We start from the raw sequence: 21,801 nt of genomic DNA on the forward strand, positions 1-21,801 counted from the left end.
GTGCCTCTGGAGCTTTACATTTATTGAATGAGACCGTATTGCAAGAAGAAACTGAACGCATGTCAGTGGAATCTGTGGAAAGTTTAGTGGGAGGAGGGATAGGTGGCTTTTTACCTCAAACCGAGATGATGGACCAACCAAACGAGTCCCTATGACTGAAGCATGCTCTGAACATCGATTGAAATGCACACTCCTTCCCCTGAATTGCATGGCATGTAGGCTGGCCTCCACTCAATTTTTCATAGATTTTTTAAAATTGTTTCTCTTGAATCCAAATAGTTTCTTAACTCCCCACTGTAGTGTTTAGAAGTGTTCTCCTTTGCATGCATAGAGCGGGATGCTGTACAGATAAGTTACACACCCTCTGCTTTATTCTTGGCACTTCAGCGAGATTGTGACTTTCTTTTCTAAAAATAAACAATAAAAAGTGGTCAGAGGTGGGTTCAGTTGTACTAAATTCATATGTAGGTAAGTCTTGTGAAAGGCATTTATGATTATCTTTAAAAACAATAGCATCTATCACACTGGTCCCAGATTTACAAAAGAGCTCCAGCCCGAATCAAAATAACCCCTCCAAATTAGCCACTGGGGAAAAAGGGGGAAAAAAAGGTATCTCACATCAAAATATTGATCCCCAGAGTCCAAAGGTACAAACATCTAGTGTTGGTCTGCAAACAGATCCTGTAACATCTCCAAAAAAGGTCCTGAAGACTCGAGGTCAAAAAATGGGGCACGGAAACATGAAGATCGCCCCAATATTTTTAAAAAAACAAGGCACAAAGAATCCATCAAGATGATCTCATTCAGGAGTCTATAAAAGTGTCTAAAAAAGCTGTTGTGAAACTGGCTCCAATATTTTTGAAACCTTTGTAAAAATCAGTTCTACCAACAGCCCAGACTGCCCCCAGCTCCAGATTCATATCCAAGAAGAAGGGGGCTCCAGACCTATATCAAACGAGATTGATAGCCGGAATGGCTCGGGGAAACATAGAAATCCCATCCTCTCCACCCAGAGGAATGATGAATTTGCATATATTACACCTGTAAAGAAAAATGATGAACTGGATGGGGGAGATTTTAAAATCCCAAAGGTGTGGTTGAGATTGGTCAAACAAAACAAAAATAAATCACTTTGTAGATCTGTGTTACTTTCTGAGTTAAAAGAAAAAAACCATAACCTATTTCTTTTCTCATCAGAAGTGATTGAGTATGTAAAATTTCCACTAAGGGAGGATAAGTTCTATGTGGAAATTGGTCTGAACTCGAGAAGAGCCCAACAAGCCCTATTTAATAACAAAGAGGACCTTGCCAAAGATGGCCTGATGGTCTATAAGACCAGTGAGGAGGGCTTATTTGAGATTGACCCTAGTGTAAAATCAACGGGGGCAGAGGAAACTCAAAAAAATGAAGCATCAACGAGGAACCCAAGAGAGATGGGCAGGACCGTGGCAGTAGGATCAAATCTAGAAGAGAACCTCATAGCCAAACTCCCAGAGATCATATCCCAAATAATCCTGAAACTGGGTGCTGGGGAAAACAGTCTTTAGGCAAAGGGGTTTAAGTGTAATATCCTGGAATACAAGAGGCCCAAGTTTTCTGAAAAGCAAGAAAGTGAAAGAGGAGGTTCAAATGATATTTTGTTATTCTAGAAAACATGGCTTGTTAATCCCATCGAGATAGAGGGCTTCACAATTTTAAATTTACGAGCTTCACAAAAATTAAAAGGAAGACCAGCAGACGGGATGATAATGGCACTCAAAAATTCCAGTATTAAAGAAATTACATCTTTATGTAATAACGAAATGGGAATACAAGCTTGTAAAGTAAAAGTGGAAATGGAGGCCCCTCTCCTCCTCATTGTAATTATTAACATCTATTGGAATCCCGCCAATTCCAAACTACAGCAATTTCTAGAAATTCTGGATTCTGTGCTTACAATGGTGAAAACCGATTATGAGGGAGCTCATATTTTAATAGCAGGGGATCTAAACACAGATCGCATTCACCCCAGGAGCAGCCTGCTCACGCCACCAAGGCTGGGTAAATTACGAAAATCAAAACTGTAGAGAGACTTCCTGATCTCTTGGGATCTTGAAATGGTCCACGTAAATCCCAGGGGGGAAGATATGGCAGGTGCAACCTGGCATCAAGGATCCCTAGAGTCCACTTTAGATTACATCTTTGTTTCTCCCGGTCTCTTAGTCCTTTGCCCAAAACCTTCGCTTAACTGGAACGGTGGAAGCGATCACGCAAGCTTTGACATACAGAAGTCTGGGCACCCCAATAACACGCAGGAAATTGAAGGTCGCAAAGGGAAACTGAGAGTAGCAAAGTACAAACAGGGTGGAAAAATACTGAATAAACTTCTCGAAGTTCCTCCCTCACTATGACGGGATGAATTTCACCCGGAGTGGAAATTTTATTTGGTCCATATGCCCGCCAAGCGCAATAAAGGCCGCAGGCAAACAAGAACATCTTCACCCTTTTGATGAAGAAACGCAAAAAAAAAGAAGCCTAAGACAAACATTGCGTCGTATAAGAAATGGGCTGGACGGGCCTTCTATACTTAAAGAAGACTCAAGATTGGCTAAACAAACCTATAGAAACTGGTTAAAAAATCATAAACATCTGAAAATAAAAGAAGATGAAGAGAAAATGCTCTACCTACTCAATGCAAATAATTGCAGAAACCTTTGGGCGGCTTTGACCCAATTAGAGAGCGGTCAGAATAGTTCTCTTTGTAATCTGGTCCCAGAGAACGAGTGGGTGGCACATATGTCAAACAACTTTAAACGAACCGGGTCCATTGACCTCACTTTGCCACCAGATATTCACTGGTCTCTGACTTCTGAGGAACAGGACATTGTGGGGCTTAATCTGTCATCCTCTACATCGAAAGCGGCAGGCCCCAACGGACTAACCTATCGGGTCCTTAAAGAAAATCCAAAAATGTGGGCTAAACTGCTATACCGCCTTTTCAATGAAATCCTGCAAAATAGGGTATTTCCACCATCATGGAAGAACGCGTTGGTCATCAAATTCTACAAGGGGGCTGGGGGGGGGCGATCGGTTGAGTCCAGCAAACTATCGCCCTATCGCCCTCCTTGACATTGACAGCAACATTTTCATGCGACTGTTGCTAAAGGATCTTACTTCATGGGTGGACTCTAAGCAAATTCTCTCAACATCAAATGGGATTCAGAAAAGGACTCTCTACCAGTCTCACTGGGCTTATCCTGAACCTCCTCAGTGAAAATTCTAGTGAGCAAGAGGGAGTTCCTCTGTATGGCGCTTGGGTTGACTTGTCCAAAGCATTTGATCTAGTAGATGGATCACTCTTGTGGAGGAAACTCCATAGTTGGGGGATACCAACCTCTCTCCTAGCAATGCTCATGGAATTGCATAAAAACACCATCATAAGAGTGAGGCTGGCTGATCTGGGTCAGGGGAGTTGCTAGGTCTGGAAAAGACCCGGGGCTAAACTGATGTCGGTACTGTTGGGACTGGGGGCTAGCTAGTCTTTTGGCTGTAGCTCCTGAGATTCTATCCGGGGTTACAACCAAAAGCTCAGAGGCTACAGCCCCCTTAGCCCACCCCTAGCAACGCCCCTGATCTGGGTCATCTGTCAGATAAAATACAGGTCCTTAAAGGGGTGAGGCAAGGTTGTTTGGGAGCCCCCCTGTTCTTTAATTTATTCCTGTCCGATCTTGGAAACTTCTTGGCATCCTCTTCAATGGCCTGTCCAAGGCTAAATGGGAGGAGAATTCATTGGTTGTCGTACGCAGACAACCTAGTTCTGCTGGACAGATTAGGGGAATATGCTACACAAAATGGGTTACTAATCAACCCTTCAAAATCCGAGATTCTCATCTTCAAACATCCTAAAAAAAATCTGGGCTCTAGAAAATGGACCTTGGACGGAAAATTAGTCCCCCTTGTTGAAGAACTTACCTATCTTGGTTATGAAATCACAGCTTCCCCTTCTCAGAACAAAGTGTCCACAGACATTCTGAACAAAGCCAGAAATATGATCTCCCAAATGAAGAAATTGAATGGCAAATTTTGTAAATTTTCACTCCTTTCACTCGTTAAAATCATATATAGCTAAAGCAGTCCTGGTTCTCTTCTATGGACTAGAAGCAAAGCCTCTGCTCTGGCATTACAACTGGGACAAAGTCGAGGGGCTTCTGTGGAAAAAATCACTAAACGAGCCGATTGGAAACTTCTCTCTTTGTATCGTGAAATAATAACAGCCGGTCAGTTCACTCTTTACTCTGACGTAAATGAACACCTTAAAAAAGCAAAATCAAAGCAACTCGACGGTCTGAAGAAGAAAGTGGGAGTCATATTGACCAGGCGTGAAACAACGCCAGAACTCCTCATCTGTAACCCAATGAAAGTAAAAAAGCTTCTGGAAACAAAAGACTGGATTTTTACCATCGATGGTGTAAGAAACCTTAAACCTCCAAACCTTTTTCTGAAAGTAGATAGAAAATTGGGTTCTCTTCCTTGTTACCTCCAAAAAGTATCCAGTCAGAGCCATAAGAAGTAAATTTATGAGACTAAGACTCAACATTGCATATTCAGGAGAAGTACTAGCCAGAAGAAACCAGGGTGACAAAGCCATTAAACTTTGCAGACACTGGGATCCTCCAAACCATCAATCCCTCAAACACTTGCTAATGGAGTGTGAGGGCACCTGGGAAACAAGATTGTTGTTGCTCAGAAGATTTGTGGCGAAAGAGGAGAGCTTAAATTGTGATCTGTTTTGGGATAGACTAATCGCAGGCCAAGAAATAATGCTCATGGCTACAATAGTGAAAGTTTTGGAAACATTTTCCATACTCTTAAGCTCAACAGGTATGAGCCAGTCGTAAGAGCAAAATGAGAGCATTGGTCAGTCTCAGCTGGGTCACCCTTGGTTATTCCTTGGTCATCTCTTGGTTTTCATCTTTCTGGCTCTCGTCTTGGGTTTCTACTCTTTGTTTTTGCACTAAGGAGTTTCTGTCTTTCTTTGTAAGGTTTTTCTTCTAAAACCAAAACAAATAATTAATAATAATAAAAAAATATCTTTAATATACATTTGCGTTCTCATTATTATTTATTGAAGGGTTATATCATGTGTAGCTCACCACTGCCATTTAAGCAACATGGAGAAGAGTAGTGCGAGTTGAGCCATAAAATAGTAAAAATACATTTGATTTTCCATTACAAAGTAGGCTAGGAAAAGATTTCCAAAGAACAAACTTTGGGCCTTATTACAAGTATGACAATAGTGGTAAAACAACCGGTACTTGCCGTTACTGGGTGTTTTACCACTCTGCTAAATTATGAGTTTCTAAAACACATTTTATCTGCTGGTTTTGGTGCAAATTTTACTGCCACACAAAACAAGTACCAGTAGTAGCCATCTCTTTACCAACCCAATCTGTTTGGCTAATTTAAGAGCGGCCAGTTGTATCTGTCTGCAAGAGACTTGGCTGCTATTAGAACCCATTTTGGATGGCTTTAATATCTTCCCTCAACAAGTTAAAGCTAGTATCGGAGGGAGGCCGTCAGGGGGGTTGCTAATTGCGGTGGAGAATGCTATGGGCCTCAGTGGGTCTGCTTTAAAAAGGTTACCCTTTGTGGCTCTAGGGGTGGTTCACATCCAGGATGGTTCCATGAAGATCTTGCGTGTGAATATGTATTGTCACACGGGTATCTCAGGGATTGACTCATTTATCGAGAAAGTGTCTAATTCCATTGATGAATGGACTGCTAGGTATTTGAATGGCAGAGTTTTTGTTGTGGGCGACTTAAATAGAGATTGTGGATTCCAGAAAACTCCATGGGAATTGTGGGACCTGCCTGCAGAGACTACAGGTGATAACTTTAAACAACAAGCTGGCAAAACCTGGTATTTGGGATTGGGACGTGGTCTGCAGCCTCTGGTGGGGAAGTCATGTTCTCAAACTAACAACTCAGAATGGCATACTTGGCACAGAAGGAATAGCTCCTCCCTTTTAGACTATATCTATTTAGATTATTACCTGATGAAGTGCTGTGTGACGTTTACAGTGATGAAGAGTGCATGGAGTGATCACTGCATTCTGACCGCAGCCTTCGATATGGTACTAAATCTTAGAGAATTTAGTTGTCAGCCGCAGTTAGTCATCAGTGCGACAGGGAACGCTATCTGATGGACTGACTTAAACATCAACATTCTGAACCAAAATGGAAGGACCATTATGAACACTATCGGCCTATTTCTTTAATTGATGCCGATTGCAAGATCTTTTTGGCCTTCCTACTTAACCACTTGGAAGATCGGGCCACGACTGCTCACCCCCTCAACATATTGCAGACAGGTTTTCGGAAGGGCCACTCCACTAACATCAATGGGCTTGCCGTTATATGTATTCAAGAAGACTTCTGGCAGAACCCCAATGGTTGCACCTACATGGCCATGATCGACCTATCGGCCGCATTTGACTGTGTAGATCGCAACATACTTTGGGCCAAATTGGCAGCATGGGGAATGCCGGCTGGTCTGCTAAGGCTCATTAATGGGATCTATGAGAACTGTGGGATCTAAGTACGACTGAGCCAAAAAGGGGATGTTACCGAAAGAATTAGCTGACACCGGGGGGTCAGACAAGGTTGCGTGCTCACCCCTTGGTTGTTTAACCAATATATGTCAGATGGTGTGATCAGTCTGATCGATGGAGGGTTAATGGCCCCTAAAGTTGGCCAGTTTAAAATTTAATGGCTGGGCCACGCAGACGACTTGTTGATTTTTGATCTAACAAGGGTCGGTCTGCAGATGCTGCTAAATAACTTTGCGGGATATGCTAAAGAGAATGGCCTCATTATAAATCAGAGGAAAACTAAAATTCTGGCATTCAATGGGATGAGTAAGAAGAGCACTAACACAATGTGGTACATTGAAGGGACGCCTGTTAAGAACTTGAGGGTGTTGTATACCTGGGATTTCATTTTGGAGCATACAAAGGTCTAAAACTTGTCACTGAAGCCTTGATGCAAAAGGCCACGCTGTTAGAATCCCAGATGTTGAAAATGGACCGCAACTTTGGTAGGTTCTTTTGTATGCCGGCCATAATGTTCTTCGAAGGGAAGATTGTGCCCAAAATAACTTACGGTCTTGAATTGATGACTGATAGAATATCGAAAACTCTGCATAAAATTGAGGACAGGCTTTGGAGGAGGATCCTTGATGTCCCAAACGCAGTACCATTGGCAGCAATTAGGTACGAACTGGGGTCCATATCATTATGGGCCCTGGTGCAGTGGCGCTTATTTACACTATATGCCGAGCTTGTGGCCCTAATTCCCGACTCCTTATATCAGATGTTGGGTGATAATATGAACTCCTCTATTGATATGTTAGACCTTAAAACTAGATGTGAAACTATACTCTCTAATATTGGCTCTGATCTGGAGACCTTGATTAAGAATCCCTTGAAACCTAAAAGGTTTCTGTTGGATTCTGACTGGATTTTGACAATGGATGCTTTTCACTCCTATGCATCCATGAATCACCTTTCCCACGAGCATAAACTCTGAGGCTCCCTCGCCACTATCCTGCTCCAATTTCCTAACCGCTACTACCGTGGGTTGTTACTCAGGCTAAGGTGGAATCTACTTCTGACAAAGGAAATACTGCTTAGGCAAAACCAAATAACCAAGGATGATACTAGATGTAGATTCTGCAATCATAAACCAGAGTCGATAAAACACTTAATTTTGGAGTGTGATTCTTTAAATACACTAAGGACAAAATATGTGCTGGCTCTGCATATCTAACACCTAGGCTGTAGTGAAGATATTTTATGGAAGCTCTGCCTTAGTGTACATAATGTGCATGAGGGTCTGGCTCTGTCAGGCTTCATTCAAATCCTCAATATCTTGAAGAACTGAGTAAATTACCTTTACTAGTCTGCTCTGTTAATTTGGGAAAGGGCTCACTGGGATCAGATACCCAACCTTCTGTGTTAGGTATAGACTTCTAGTTGAAACTCTTCCTGCTATTAACTCATGTTTTGGGAAAAGTACTATGATGAACTATTATGATTAACTACTGACATTATGGAATGTTTATTTGATTGTGTACTCTGCAGCCACATCTTAATTTGATAATTAGTTGGCATCATGTTATGGACTTCTGCAAAGTGGCTATTGTATATGCTCTCTTTTATCTGTTTGTGTTTTGAATATAAATTTGTAAAGGTTTAATTTAAACCGTATACAAAAAAAAAGTACCACATGTGGTAATTACTGGGTGCAGTGGTAATTATCGGACCCCCATGGAGACCTATGAGACTCCAAAATGGGGAAGAATGGTAATATGGTCTGCGTGATTCTTAATAATGCAGACTTACCGGCCCACCCAGGTAATTGCAGCATGCGCTATCAGTTAACACATTTGGAAGTTTTATCGGGTGAAATATATCCACACTTGTAATCAGGCCCTTTGTGTTTTGAGACCAGCAACTTCACCAGATCTTGCTATACATACCCTTTAGAAATTCAGTTAACATTAAACATTTTTGCGAAATTTCAATATTTTACAATAAATAAGAGCTGATCTTCATGATCAACGTTGTTGGTCTGTTCCAAACTTCTCCACCACTCTTGCTACAGCTCTCCTCTGCATGCCCACAATGATATGCTAAACATCGGCAGAAAGCCTTCATTTCCAAGGATATAAACTTTGTATGCTTCGAACCTGCCTCAAAGCAGACAATCAGAAATGAAGGCAACTATCTGTCCACTGAAAATTGTTTTTTAAAGCATAATGTAACCTTTTTAGTCAAATTCAGTATCATTCAATGTTTAGTTGATGATGAATGTTTCATGTTGTGCAGAATATAACGTGTGCAGAGTCTTGGAGTTCACACAAACTGCAATGTAATTAATTGTTCTTCCTTCTTAGATTACACCCACAGATAACAAGACTCTGTTTCAAGATGTCAAAATTCCTGTTGCTGCCATTCGCTTCGGTGATGTGATGGATATGCAAAAGGTGGGTACCTTGGCTATTACCATGGCCTACGTCACTCTGAAGCATGAATGCAGCACCTTTTAAAACGCGACCAATTTTTATTTTATGTATTTATTGAGTCTTTCGCCTGCAACATGCAGAAAACATAACGGCTTTAGGGAGCCAGGGTTGGATATGGGTTTAGGGGAAAGGTAGAGTGTACAAAGGAGGGTATGGATATGCTATGTTTTTGTCACTTAAGATGAGCGCTCATAGGTGTAAGTTCACTACTTGTTAGAAAAGTGGAGATGCTAGCTGGTACTCTGTTTATATCCGCTTTTGGCTTGTTAATCTTTTGAGAGCAATCTACTGTATTTGTCATACATGCTTATTCAACATTGCTGTGCTGTCTGCTTTATCATGGTCTCATTTCACGACCAGCATCTGTGTGATTTGACTCTTGCTTTCTTTTTTTAAAGATCCAAGTTTTAATTCAAATTTCTCCATAGTGAGCAGCGACTGCTTATCTCAGAGTAGACATTTTTTGCCGAATTCTTTTTGTTTTGGGTATTGCGGTGTATGACATTCAAAGTTTGCAGAGGGTTTTGAAGACACACTGGGCTTCTAAGAGAGCAGTTCCAAAAAAACAGCAATGGAGTGATATTGTTGCTGTGGCTGGTTTCTGAAACAAGGTGTACTGCTGCATTATGGATTGCCTACAGGGTTGTGAGAAACATTTTGGATGATCAAATGAAAGGGCATCATCAACATCATTAAGGGTTTTAGCTAGACTGCAGCACATATGCAGACCACATTTTGTACTTTGGATGTGATTACACAGTGTGCCAACTTAATCAAACCTGTATCTAAATAGTAAACGTATTGGATAGTTCTTAGTGGGTCCTCTCCAACCATGGGCCGCCTCCCAAAATGTCTTCCCTGGTCCCTTTACAGTTCTCAGCCCTTCTTAGCCTTTGGTTACTCTTGAACGTCATTGCCCAGTATTTTCTGGCCAGGGGGTTCCCACCACCCTCGTTGCAAGTCTCAGTTCATTGCTATGTGAATCGTTCTTGCCCTCTGCTTAGGCGACTGACTAGTCACTGTGGACCAGTGCTGCTGGTCACTGGTCTACAGGGTTCACTCTCAGATCTCCTCTACCATCCATAGATTTTCTTGAGTTCCTGGTCCTTTACCCCGGTTCAAAGTAGCCTGTCCTCCCTCTAGTCGGGCTTGCTTGTATATTAACACCACCTCCTTTGACCGTCAACACATTCATATAATGCGGTCTCCTGTTACCTTCTCCCTCCACCTCTCTCAACACCTCAGTGAAGCAGTGTTACTCCTTTCAAGCTCCCTCGGCTTCCTCTGGTCACCTTTGTCCACTCTTTCTGGAACCACTTTGTCTCTGTCACTATCCCTTGTTATTATATACCCACCTCCTCCTTGTCGCGGTCACAAGTATCTCTTAGTGATACCACCCGTAAACCCACACCCACAATCGGCCCTACAGATAAGGTATGTAGCATCTACTTTTACTCACTAAAAATAGACAAATACCCCCAACAAAATGGGGAGTAAAAACTCCCAACACAAAATGGCAAACAGATACATAGGACCGAGTGCCCCTGTTTACATCCACACAGATGCAAAGATAGCTTTGGACCAGTAGTGCACATATTACTCTTACGTCCCGTCCCCTTTCCTACATACTGCATGGGGCGTCACTCGCTAGGGACATTAGATGCAACCTTTTTCACCAGACAAAATCTTCTTCCCCTTTAAATTTAGTGGCGTGTGGGAGTGCGGCCCTGGGAGCATGCACTCCCCTGACTCCGCCTACCGATGCCACTCCTCAGTCCTCTTTTCCGCATCGTCGGGAGTGGACCGCTTTTGCCAGCGCTCCTGGATTTGGCTCGAGCCTTGTAATTCCACGTTGTCTTTTGATCTTTAATCAGGTACTCGGACCTCTCGCGCCACGCTCCTCCCCGGCGCATGCCGCAGGTGTCCAGTTTGCGAGGGGCTCTTCCCTACGTTCGACTCTGCTGCCTTGGCCCGATCACGTCTGGGAGGGTTGTACCGTGTGTGGCGTGCTTACACTGCGCGCTCTGACGGACAGGTTAGCTTGATGGAGAGACCTCTTCGAACGATCGCCTTCAGAGGATTTGATGAACTTCAAGGCCCAAGGTAGGGCCACTGTTTTCATCCGCACCCGCAAGGACGACTCCTTCCTCAGGAAACGTCCGAGCGGGAGGGACAGTTCAGGTTCTAACACCAACACAGGTACGGAGGCTGCTTCTGCTACCAGCCACCAGGACGAGGGGTCACCAGATCTTGCCGGTGATGTCGCTGAGGGACTGCAAGGTTCTTTTACTAGGTGTACACCCAAGGGGCTATGCCCTACTACCGGACGTATGTCTGAGGGGGCCCCTGTACGCAGCACTACCGGCGACACAGCCGAGGGCACAACGGCTACCATGCCCCATCCTGAGGTGCAGGGTTGGCCTCAAGCTCCACCGCCGAGAGTCCAGGAGGAGGCGGGGCTCAGATCGGCAAGCACCACAACACAGGCACGTGGCATGCAACCTGACAAAGTGGCCGCTGCGCCAGACAAAATGGCTGCCCGTCCGATGCCATCCCCCTTTGGGGAGCAGGTAGGGGAGCGAGTTTCCAGGTGGGACTGGACTTCACCAGGTACGTGGCCTACAGCATATCCTTCAGCGGCGCAGGGCAGATACACCCTGCATGCAGAAAGACAGAGTACGCCCAGACGTCAGCAACTTCAAGGCCCTGCTCCTACTCCTGCACCACCTAGCGCCTGTGAGGACAGGTTTTTCAAAAAGTTCCTCACTCTTATAAGGTCCCCTTAGATTGGAACCATCCTTCGGGATGTGATCGGGGACATGCTGCCTCTAGTCCTGCCGCTAGTGCCCACTGTCGTTCCTCCTATGGCTCCAGCACCTCAGGCCACCGCGCAGCCCCCACTGGCCATGCCGGTCCCCACGGTTCCGGCACCCCTGCCTCCCGCAGCCCAGGTGGTTCCGCACCAGCCTCCACAGCAGAGCAGCCTCTGACACTGGTCAGCACACCTCAGCCTTCGGCGCCCAGTACTCCTCCACCTGCTCCGAACCAGCAGGACACCCTGGCGGATACTGATGAGGAGCAGGACCCCGACACACCGTCTTCGGCCAAGGCATTCCTTGAACGGCTTGCAGGTCTAGCCGAATACTTGGGGCTTCCACAACCCAAAGTTGAACAACAAGAGGCGGGGGTCCTGGTGAAGGTCCTCACTGTATGCCGCGTGGCTAGAATGGGGATTCCGATGCAGAAGAATGTTGTGGCCTTGGCCAAAAAGGGATGGCTTAAACCTCATTCAGCACAGCCTACCAATCGGCACCTCAACACACCTCAACGCCAAGTCCAGGCAAGTGGAGGGGGATCCACTCTTGCCTTTGGGACACCCTCAACCACACTCCTCTGTGATTGCTGCAGCCTCACTCTACTCCAAGCCGCAGTCTTGCTCGGCTACCTCTTCCTCGGCGCTTGGAGGAGAAGATCTTGGAGGCATATGGAAAGAAGGTCTATTCCAACGCCTCGCTGCACCTTCGTCAGTCTAATGTGGATGCTATGCTCGCTGCTGTAAATCAAAGGCTTTGGCGGGAAATAGCCAACTTCCTTCCGGAACTTCCGGTGCGCTTCAAAGCGGGGCTTGCAGAAGCAAAAATGGTGGTGCAGGACATCAAATAGACACCTCAGGCCGTTCCATCTGCACCGCTATGGACATGAGAAGAACTGCCTGGCTACGGGCTACCAAGTTCAACCCGGACGTCCGGGAGCGCATATTGGACCTTCCATTCGAGGGTAGCGAACTTTCTCATTCCACCACCGATGAGGAAATTGATGAGAAGAAAAACAGTTCCCACGCTGCAAAATCCTTCTCTATCCTCACAAAGTCCACGGCCAAGACCTACAGCCAGACGCACCAGCGTTCTGACAAGGCACGGGCCGGTCTTCAAGTCAGCACCTCCATAAACAGCAGAAGGCAGGGAATAAGGTCTTTTTTCAATCTCCCTCCTCAGCCCCAACCTCATAGGGAAAATAGGCATGATAATCTCCTCCGGATTCACGTGTCTCCGGTGGGGGGCAGGCTTGCCATTCATGCACAATATTGGCGCACAAGGTTTGCAGACCCCTGGATCCTCTCAGTAGTGTCCACGGGCTACAACCCACCAGTCCCTCCCTCCCCTCTACTACCACAGATTGGAACAGCAACTCTATTGGCGGAAATTCGATCGCTCAAAGAGAGTCAGGCAGTGGAAAAGTCCCAGCTGCGTATGGGCGTCTACTCCCAGATTTTGGCTATACACAAGAAGAACCAGGCTGGGCTGAGAGTTGTGTTGGACCTTTCCACCTTGAACCTTTCAACCCCTCTTCAAAATTTCAAGATGGTTAACCCAGTGCTTATCGCGGAGACACTGTGCAAGGGATACTGGATGTGCTCCCTGGATCTGAAGGACGCATACTGACACGTCCCTATTTGGCAGCCTCCTCGGTCCCACCTTAGGTTCAGGATCATGGGCTTTCATTTTCAATACAAGGTTCTACCATTTGGCCTCAATTCAGCCCCCAGGGTCTTTACCAGACTTATGAATGCCCTTGCAGCCCTTCTCAGGGCCCATGGTCACCATCTCAATCCATACCTAGATGATTGGCTCATCAGGGTGGGATCCCCGGAGGCGGTCCATCACACAGCCTCTGCCCTCATGAGTACGCTACACAAATTGGGATTTTCCATCAATCTCAAGAAGTCACAGATGGAGCCTATGCAGAATCTACATTTCTATGCCTCATCTGGGATACAGGCTCCGAGAGAATTTTCCCCTCGGAGGACAAGATCACAACCATCAAAAGTGTTGCAGAACATTTTCTCAGCAGAGCTGGGACCTCGGCATGGTGGTACCAACACCTCTTGGGTATCATGGCGGCATGTCTACTGGCAGTACCATACACAAAGCTCAAAATGAGACGATTGCAACTACACTTCGCAGCCTGCTGGAGTGAGTAGAGGGGTTCCCAGGCGGAACTTGTCAGCATTCCTCCCCATCTCCACCAGGCCCTAGTCTGGTGGAGCACAGACTACAACTTGAGGATAGGCAGGCCCTTCAGGCAGCCAGCACTGCAGGTTACCATCACCAGAGACTCTTCCTTGGAGGGCTAAGCATCCACCCTGGACAACTACAGTGTCCATGGAGTTTGGTCTCTTCAGGAGCAGAAGGCTCACATCAGCTGGCTCAAGTTTATGACCATCTGGCTTGCTCTCAAAGCCTTCCCTCCGATGATCAGTGGCAATACGATCCTCATTCAAACCGACAGCTCCACCAGCATGTATTACATCAACAAGCAGGGTGGCACCAAGTCTCCTCTCCTATGCACCTTGGCAGTCAGCATTTGGGAGTGGGCTGTGGAGAACAACGTGCACGTGATTGCAATCCACCTCCCGGGGGAGTCCAACCTGGAGGCAAACAGGTTAAGCAGACTGGGTGTGGACAACTACGAATGGCATTTGAACAAACAAGTCCTTAAGGAGATCTTCAACAGATGGGATCATCCTCAGGTGGATCTCTTTGCCACCTGGTCCAACAGGAGATGCCCCCAGTTTGTGTCCTGGCATAGACGCGACTGGGGCTTTCTGGGCGACGCTATGCAGATACAATAGGACAACATGAACGCGTGTGCCTTCCCTCCCACTCCCCTGGTTCACAGGGTAATCTGCAAGATCAGGGAGGCCCGGCACCTCCGTGTCATCCTGATAGCTCTGTGGTGGCCCGCGAGGCCATGGTTCTCGGAACTATTCAGCCTGTCGGAACAGGCCCCGGTGCACCTTCCGCTGGGCCCAGCTCACCTACTCTCACAACAGGGAGGCACGGTCATCCACCCCGCCCCCCAGACGCTAGCCCTTGCAGCGTGGTTCCTGAACAGGTAACACTAAGGCATCTACATCTTTCACAGGCTAACCTAGACATTATACAGGGCGCTAGAAGCGATCCTACCAGGAGCCAGTACAAAAGCAAGTGGACTAGGTTCTGCCACTGAGCTGCATCAAAGGAGGTTGATCCATTGACCTGCACACTGGACAATGTTCTATCCTTCTCGGCACGCCTCACACACTCAGTGGTGCAGGTGAACACATGTCGCACCTATCTGGCTGCAATCTGAGCATACCGGAACTCGGAGGGGGAGGTATTTTCTTCCTCTAATCCGGTGGTTAAAAGACATCTGGCGGGTCTCACGAGGCTCTACCTGCCTATCAAGAAGCCACACCTGGTGTGGGACCTTAACATGGTCTTGGGCGCCTCGGTTCATAAACCATTCGAACTCGTGGCGTCCGCGGACATTAAGCTAGTCACTTTTCAGACCGCCCTACTGGTGGGCCTTACAGGGTCAGTGAAATACAGGCACTGGTGGCTGCCTTGTACTACTTTCCATAAGGACAAGGTGGTGCTTAGAACTCGCCCCGCATTCTTACCAAAGGTGATCTCCTCTTTTCACCTGAATGAGGAGATACTCTTACCCACTTACTTCCCAGACCCTAAGGACGATGCTCAGAAGGTTCTGCACTCTCTAGACATCAGGCACGCTCTAATATTCTACTTGGACAGGACCAAGAGCTTCTGCAAATCAGAGGCTCTTTGTCACCTTCGGTGTGTCAAGGACAGGCTATCAAACTTCGAAAGCCTCCACAGCATGATGGATTGTAGCGGCCATCAAGGAGGCCTATGCGGGGCAGCACAACCCGCTCCCGGCAAATGTGCATACCCATGCTATCAGAGCCAAGTCTACAGTTGTGGCTTTTCAGAGGCACGTTCCGTGGCAGGTCATCAGCAGGGCGGCTACATGGGCTACGCCTTCGGCCTTCTGCAAGCCCTGCTGTTTGGATGCCAGCTCCAGGTCGGATGCTGCATTTGGTCAGGCAGTGTTAAGGAACTTGAGGGTCACCTCTCCACCCAAGGGCTACATTTTTTTTATTTATGTATAAAGCGCACCTAACCCAAGGGTATCTGGGCGTATTTGTAAGATACAATTAATTGCAGTAGGGAGAGACATTACATTACATTCTTGAAATAGTTACTTGCAGATGGGAGAAACACTACAATACATTAGGAGTACAAAGAGATACATTACAGGGCAGTCGTAAGCAAAGGAGCGAAAGAGTATTATAGCTCCTGTACAAAGAGCCAATGTTTCAGATGTTTTCTAAATGTCCAATAGGACGGTTCCGCTCAGTCAGAGGCATGGAGTTCCAAAGTTTCCGCAGCTTGTACTGTGAAACTGTTACCTCCTGCTTTTTGTACAACATTCATTTGTTATCGCCCATGCAGTATGGAGGAACCGGGACGGGACGTAGGTGTAATTATAAGTTACTCATCGTAGTAACTAATGTACTCCTAGTCCATAGTCCCCTTTCCTCCATACGTCCCACCTTCCCCCCCCTTAATAAAACTGGTGTCATTAGGCAATGGTAATATTGTCGACGCATCAAAGGGGACTGAGGAGTGGCGGCGGAGTCAGGGGAGCACATGCTCCCAGGGCCACGCCCACGCACACCTCTAAATTTAAAGGGTAAACTATTTTTTCTGGTGAAAAAGGTTCCGTTTCCCGTCCCTAGTGAGAGACGCCCCATGCAGTATGGAGAAAAGGTGACCATGGACTAGGAGTACGTTAGTCACTACGGTGAGTAACTTATAATTACCACAGGAAGAAACTATGATTATCACTGCCTGATAGGAAGATGTCAAAATGGCTCTCTTAATGTGGATGAATAAACTAGGTGCAAAGAAATATTTTTACGAAAACATTTAGGTTTCACAGTTAAAACATATTTGTATTCGCTTATAAAATACTCCCATTTTGAATGGGACTTAATATTTTACTCCCTAAAAAATAATATTACTACCAACTTTAAAAAGTAGGGAGACCACCAGGGGTGAAGACGTGATGGAAGCTTAATCCATCGTCTCCCTCTGCAGGCTAGATCATGCTTGGAATTAACGCAGAAAAATGAAGCCTACAGCCCAAGAATGCAGCGTTCAGCATCAGGAATTGACAGAGCAGCGGCAGACGAAGTGCCAGGAAAAACCGCTAAAGAACCGGAGCAGAAAAGTCAGCATGAAGCGCTGCGGGCCTCATAGTAGATATTTAAAAAATGGCGGACGCGCTACAGGCTCCTGGCTGGTGAGGAACTGGAAGTCCCAGCCTGGTCGAGCCTGCGTGAGCATCAGGGAAGCCCTACAACAGGCGTCCAGTGGTGAGCGGCAGCTGCGGTTGCCCAGCCACACACCCGGTAAGAACTTTGGGGGTCGGGACCGAGCACAACCTGTCGGCCCCCTTCCCCTCCCACTAAGCCTTCTGCTCTTCACTGATCAGGCAGCTCTCGAGCATTAAGAGCCCCTCGAAGCTCGCAAAGCAGTTGGTCCCCACACTTGGAATCGGACGGACCGCCGCCGCGGTAGGCCTTCCCCCGTTTGACATTGAATCGCATATGAGCCGGGAACACTTGTGGTCATCCTCCGGAGTGGAGCCCCTTTAATTGCAGGCACACTGAGCGGATGGGCCACCCAGCATGGTTCTCCTTTGGGCAAAGCAGCACCCGAAGAGGCAGCCTTCCCAGGCCGTGCACTGCAACCCATTACTCGGGACATCCCGAACTCCGCACCGCAGCAATTTAAAAAAAAAACCAAAAGGAGAAGAAAAAGAGAAAGAAAATATTATAATAAGACTCCTTAGCAATGAATCATCCAAGCTGAATGAGCACCTCCAAATTGAAATAACTGAAGCACAGGATGCCTAATCACTCAATACAGCACACCACTTAATGTGAGGACCCTCTTAGCCACACCCATAGAACGTGGACCGGGGCCCTGAGGAACCTTTTTGACCCCCCACTAAGTAAGCCGGGCATTAGAGGGAATATCAGACACTAGCCCCACACCTCAGGAGGCAATTACCTGTGACTGTCGATTGCAGCAGCTGGCCACCCACCTACAGCATCAAACGCTGCCACGAACAGCTAACCTTGTTCAACGCCTCGACGCTCCCTAGGCACTAACGGACCCAAGGCACTGTGAAAAGACCGATAAACACTCCCCCTCCCGGGGGTAACCCTGAGGTGCGCCCAGAGGAGAGAGAGGGGTGGAAGTACAGATTAACATTATCCTTGTCTAGACCCTCCCCGTCAGCAAAATTGCAGTGGAAGGGGGCAGGCACTCCTCCTCCAAAGTAGTTATGCTCAACACCGTCCCCCGGGGGCCCACTCATCAGTGATCATTGTATTCCAGCAGTGGCAGTGAATCACTGATGCTACCGGGGGGAGGAAGCAGGACCCACGCACCCTAGCAACGTTGTGAACATTCAGCAGAGATGACACCGGCATGGACTCAGACGAGGTCCAGAGCTCTTCAGAAATTCCAGGCAACAACCTTGATAGTGCCACTAAGTCGGACATAAGGCTCCTGCTCTGAGATTAGATCCACCAACTAAAGTCACACGGAAACCGTCTCCGACTTGCAGACCAAAATGGCCAAGGTGGAAGACCGACTGGATGCCGTCGAAAAACAACCAGCAATCCGTAGACATCACGTCAATGCAGTACGAAGCCCGCTTTCAAGACCTGGAGCAGAAGGAAAGGGACATTGAAGCAAAGCTCAATGACCTCGAAAATTGGGAGCGAAGGTCAAATATTCAAATCATGGGCCTGGTTGAAGAGCAGTGGGAAACCACAGAGAGCCTGGAAGGCAAGGTTACTGCCTTGATTCTATCGTTATACAGTGAAGTAAGTCCCCCCCCCCCCAAGCTGGAATTCGACAGGGGGCACAGAGCAGGGGCCCCCCGCGGGGACCCCGGTCGCTTCTTGTAAAATGCAATTATTATGCCCAACGACAGGATATTTTACTGACAGCACGAGAAAAAGAAACGATGGAATTTAAGAGCTCAAGTGTAAAGCTCTATCTGGACCTTTCGGCAATGACTTTGGCTAAGAGAAGAGAATGCCGCCCCCTCACAACCTGGCTGCAGGAAAAGGGAGTTCATTATCGATGGGGCCACTCCTTCTCACTGTCGTTCGAGTTCAGCGGCCAGGACTTCAGAGTCACTACAATAGAAGAAGCACAAAGAGTGCTACAGCACCTCTGGGGCCGTGCCGCAGGCTCAGACAAGGACAGCTGAAGAAGGCCCACAGGGCCGCAACAGGACCCAGTGCCAAAACTCCCAAGAAGAAGCCGGGCGCAAACAAAGTGGAAATATAAACGTCTGAATACCCCACGACGAGTGAAATTGCTCCTATTTTTGTTCTGTATCCTTTCTTCTGGCTTCTGCAAGCCACACATTCAGCTGCTGGAACGCTTCACTAGGGAGCGATAACCTGGATAAATGAGGGATGAATATGATTGACTTCTGCCTCTGCATAATATTCCATTTGCATGTCCCTGCATACAAGTTCACGTTTTGAATACTTGCCTGGAGAGGGGCCTCACCGGAGTGGCCCTTCTTAGTATAGGGCTTCTCTTTTTGAGAAAGGGAATGCAACCTTTTGCATTCCTCGGGGAGGGGAAGGGAAGGGGGGGGGGACGTTCAGCCAAACGAAGAGGGTTATCAGGATCACAATTCTGTAACACGTTTATATTCAGCATTAGCAAAGCAAGATAACTGTATTATAGCAAATGAAGGAATACGTCCTCCAATTAAGTTGCAAGGTTCAAAGGCTGCACACAAGATGATCACTTACCAACATGGCGGGACCTGATAGTATAGTCTTTGGAACCCTGAATGTGAAGGGCCTTAACTCGCCACAAAAAAGGTCTATGTTGGCATGACAATCTAGACTGGAGGTGCTGTTTGTGCAAGAGACCAAATACTCCCGGGGAGGGTAGTGCAGGATTTTGGGAAGGGATATTGGAGACACAATATGGGCCTCCGGCCCCCAAAAAAGAGGAGGTGTTGGGATCCTGTATAGGAAATCTCTGGGGCTCCAAATAGAGCAGACACACAGAGACGCCCAGGGGAGATACGTTGCTCTTAAGGGGAGACTAAGGATGTGTTTGATTACTCTCTGCTTAGCTTATGCCCCAACCCAGAACCAATCAGGGTTTTTTGCACTCCTGTTGGATTTTTTGGATGATTGGAAAGTGGGTACATTGGTCTGTGGGGGGGGGGGTTTAATGTGATAGCGGAGCGTGAGCTGGACTGGTACTCGGTGCGGCAAAACGCGCATCCACAAAGCAACCTACAGGGGGACAGATTCCTTGGCCAGTTAAGGGAGCACCGCTTAATCGACACATGTGCGTACGAGCAGTCCTGGTGGGAAAGCCTTCACTTTTTTATTGCCCCAGCACCAGACTTTCTCAAGAATAGATTTCCTTTTGTTGGGGGCTGAAAGCAAAAATGAGGTTCTGAGAACATCCATAGAAGTGGTGGCTTGGACCGATCACGAGCTATGCATGCTTGATTTGGACCTCAGCCCCCCTCCTTAGTCCGAAAGACGGTGGGTCTGCAATGATTTTCTGTGTAGAGATTCTGTGTCAGAGCAGAGGACCCTAGCTGACGCTGTTATAAGCTATATTGAAACGAATGATGTGGATGGGATGTCGCTGAACACAGTCTGGGAAGCTGGGTAGGCCACGATAAGGAGAATTCTGATAGCAGAGGGGGCATCCAAGAAAAGATTCAGGCAGCAAAGGGAGGTAAAGCTCAGGTCGGACATCTCTCGTTTAGAACGAGAACTTCAAAAACACCCGGCCCAGGGTGAAGAAGTGATGTGCCAGATTAAGGGATTAAGGGAAGAATTGCGGGACATATGGAATTGGAAAGCACTTACGCAGGATAGATGCCTTAAACAGACATTTTTCGAGAAAGGGGACAAAGCCCGCACAAAGCTTGCAAATCCTCTGCAAAAGCAGAGAGCGGACAGAGCGGTACGCAAAATCAATGAGTGTGGAGCTGCACTTACAAAGCCTCACGAGATTGCGAGCCGCTTTTCAATGTTCTACATGAAACTATACACGGCGGAGGGAGACAGCTCTACCTCAGCAATAAATGAATACTTAGCCGCCCTCCCCCACCCTCCCATAACTTAGGAACACCTGGAAATATTGAATACCCCGACCACCACCCTGGAGGTACAAAGTGCTATTTCTAACCTGAAAGCTGGCTTGGCTCAGGGCAAGATGGCTATACGCCAGCTTTCTACAAGTCAAATTCCAACACCCTCACCCCTTTCCTCACTAAGCTCTTTAATTCTATATTGTAGTCGGGACAAGACCCCAAATCATTCACTGAGTCGATAATTATTGTGATTCCACAAGAGGGCAAAGATCCTCAAGAGTGCGCGTCATATCGGCTGATTTCCCTCATCAGCGTTGATGTAAAAATTTACGCCAGCATCCTGGCCGCTCGCTTATACCTTGTTCTCCCCCAACAGGTCCACTCTGATCAGGTGGGTTATGTAAGAGGAAGGCAGGGAGCAGACATCATCAGAAAAACCTTCTCATGGCCAGCCTTCAAAAAGCAGAGGACGATCCCCTCCTGTCGCTGGACGCGGAGAAGGCGTTTGACCGTGTCGCATGGCTTTTTCTGCGGGCGGTACTGAAGTGGGCCGGGGTGGGAGCGGTGTGGACTCAGGGGGCCGAAGCACTGTATCGCACAGCCCAAGACAAGATTCCATCAATGGCATCTCCTCCAATCCCTTTGCCCTCATGCGGGGTACTAAGCAGGGCTGCCCACTCGCCCCTCTTATTTACGACCTGGTTATCGAACCCTTTGCCCAGGCA

General features: G+C 47.1%; 1 protein-coding gene across 4 annotated transcripts in view; it reads left to right on the forward strand.

The window, feature by feature from the left end:
- The window catches only part of SPPL2A (signal peptide peptidase like 2A), an 846,443-nt gene that overhangs the window by 227,886 nt on the left and 596,756 nt on the right, over window positions 1-21,801 (forward strand). For all 4 annotated transcript variants that reach the window (XM_069624951.1, XM_069624952.1, XM_069624953.1 and 1 more), the window contains exon 4: window positions 8,936-9,025. In XM_069624951.1, coding sequence (XP_069481052.1) covers window positions 8,936-9,025 — 90 coding nt within the window. The remainder of the gene's footprint in view (window positions 1-8,935; window positions 9,026-21,801) is intronic.

Source organism: Ambystoma mexicanum, chromosome 11, assembly GCF_040938575.1.
Source record: "Ambystoma mexicanum isolate Mex_15411 chromosome 11, UKY_AmexF1_1, whole genome shotgun sequence".
NCBI lineage: Eukaryota > Metazoa > Chordata > Amphibia > Caudata > Ambystomatidae > Ambystoma > Ambystoma mexicanum.